Consider the following 1,359-nt stretch of genomic DNA (forward strand, 5'->3'; position numbering starts at 1 on the left):
GAAACTTTTTTTGACGGAACGCGGCCGCGGGATCGGCTTCGCGGCCCGTGTTCCTTTAATGAAATATTACCCCGCTGCTCTAGATCATTCAAATTAGGGATGAAAATTTATAAAGTTGAGCAATTTGAGAATGAGACTAATGATCATGGTTTTATAAATGTTTTTCCACCCTTTAACCTTCATTCTTAAGCCAATTAAGGTAGGTCCAAATCATCCCACACATTCTTACCTTACAAGTGCCTTTCTTAGCAAAGCATAAAAGCTTGATAAAACTAAAATGAAAGGACATTTAAAAAAGCTTTTACATCAATCTGAATGATCTAGAGCTTTGATTCTTCAACTTTAACAGGTTTAGAGAATCCTGTAAATCCGGATTTACTAAATCCTGCCAACAAAAAGATTTAGAAAATCCGGGATTTAAGTCAAAACTATGAAGAAATCCAATGTAAACAGGACTTACTGAATCCAATTTAAAAGTTGCCAATTTTCTTTCTTGCAAGATTTAAATCAAATGACACTTAAATCCGTTACAGTACAGCCCCTAGGAGTAAATTCTAGCAATTTCCCACGAAAGACACATTGTAAAGAAACAAGATCTTAATTATTAGTCTTACAGCAACAACTAAGAACTCGGAACAGAAAGCCTGAAAATCTTATAAGATAACCAGTACCAGATTTATAACACGGAAACAAAAAAAATAAAATCGAAAACCGTACCGCTGGATTACTCAAAGAGCAAGCACCCTAGCCTCAATGAATCATTCGCTTTACCTAGAACCTCAGCTTCGTAAAGAACCACCTGTTCTTCCCTGTCTTGAATCGTTCTTCAAAACGCGCTTTGGTCTCCTTACAGGCTGTGACCTTCTTATCCCGAGATTGGAGCGCGTCAAGAGTGACAATCTCCTTCAGATCGACATCAAGGGTGTATCGGGTGGGCATGATGTGGGTGTAATTAACAACCTTTAGGAAGGCCTTGACCCTTGATTTCTTCGCCGTCTTCTTGGCCGAATCCTTTCGTATGACCTTTCTAGGGTATTTAGCGATTCCGGCGACGAGGCAGTGACCGTAAGGACGATCACGGGTGCCGTCGTCAAAAGATCGAATGATAACCGCCTTACGACCGGCAAATCGGCCATTGAGAATGATGACAGCCTTTCCCGGCTTCAGAAACTTCACCATCTTTGAGTTTTCTTCCTACTCTGACGATCGCCGCTGCTCTCTGCTTCGCCCAGATTGACGGTAGCTCCTCCCGCGATCGGTTAAAAACCCTAATGGAAAATCAATATATAGGTGAGACGAATGTGATGAGATTACGAATTTGTCCCCACTGAGCATTAAGCTTAATTGAGTGAATCGGCT

The 1,359-nt window shown here is 41.0% G+C and overlaps 2 protein-coding genes across 2 annotated transcripts in view; one reads left to right on the forward strand and one right to left on the reverse strand.

Moving 5' to 3' along the window:
• The window catches only part of LOC110020951 (glycosyltransferase-like At2g41451), a 28,694-nt gene that overhangs the window by 23,916 nt on the left and 3,419 nt on the right, over window positions 1–1,359 (forward strand). The window lies entirely within an intron of this gene.
• On the reverse strand, window positions 634–1,266 carry LOC110020952 (60S ribosomal protein L27-3-like). Its single transcript, XM_020719259.1, has one exon. The coding sequence runs from the start codon at window positions 1,177–1,179 to the stop codon at window positions 772–774; it is 408 nt and encodes a 135-aa protein (XP_020574918.1). The 5' UTR covers window positions 1,180–1,266; the 3' UTR covers window positions 634–771.

This window comes from Phalaenopsis equestris, unplaced genomic scaffold (assembly GCF_001263595.1).
Source record: "Phalaenopsis equestris unplaced genomic scaffold, ASM126359v1 Scaffold000114, whole genome shotgun sequence".
Classification (NCBI taxonomy): domain Eukaryota; kingdom Viridiplantae; phylum Streptophyta; class Magnoliopsida; order Asparagales; family Orchidaceae; genus Phalaenopsis; species Phalaenopsis equestris.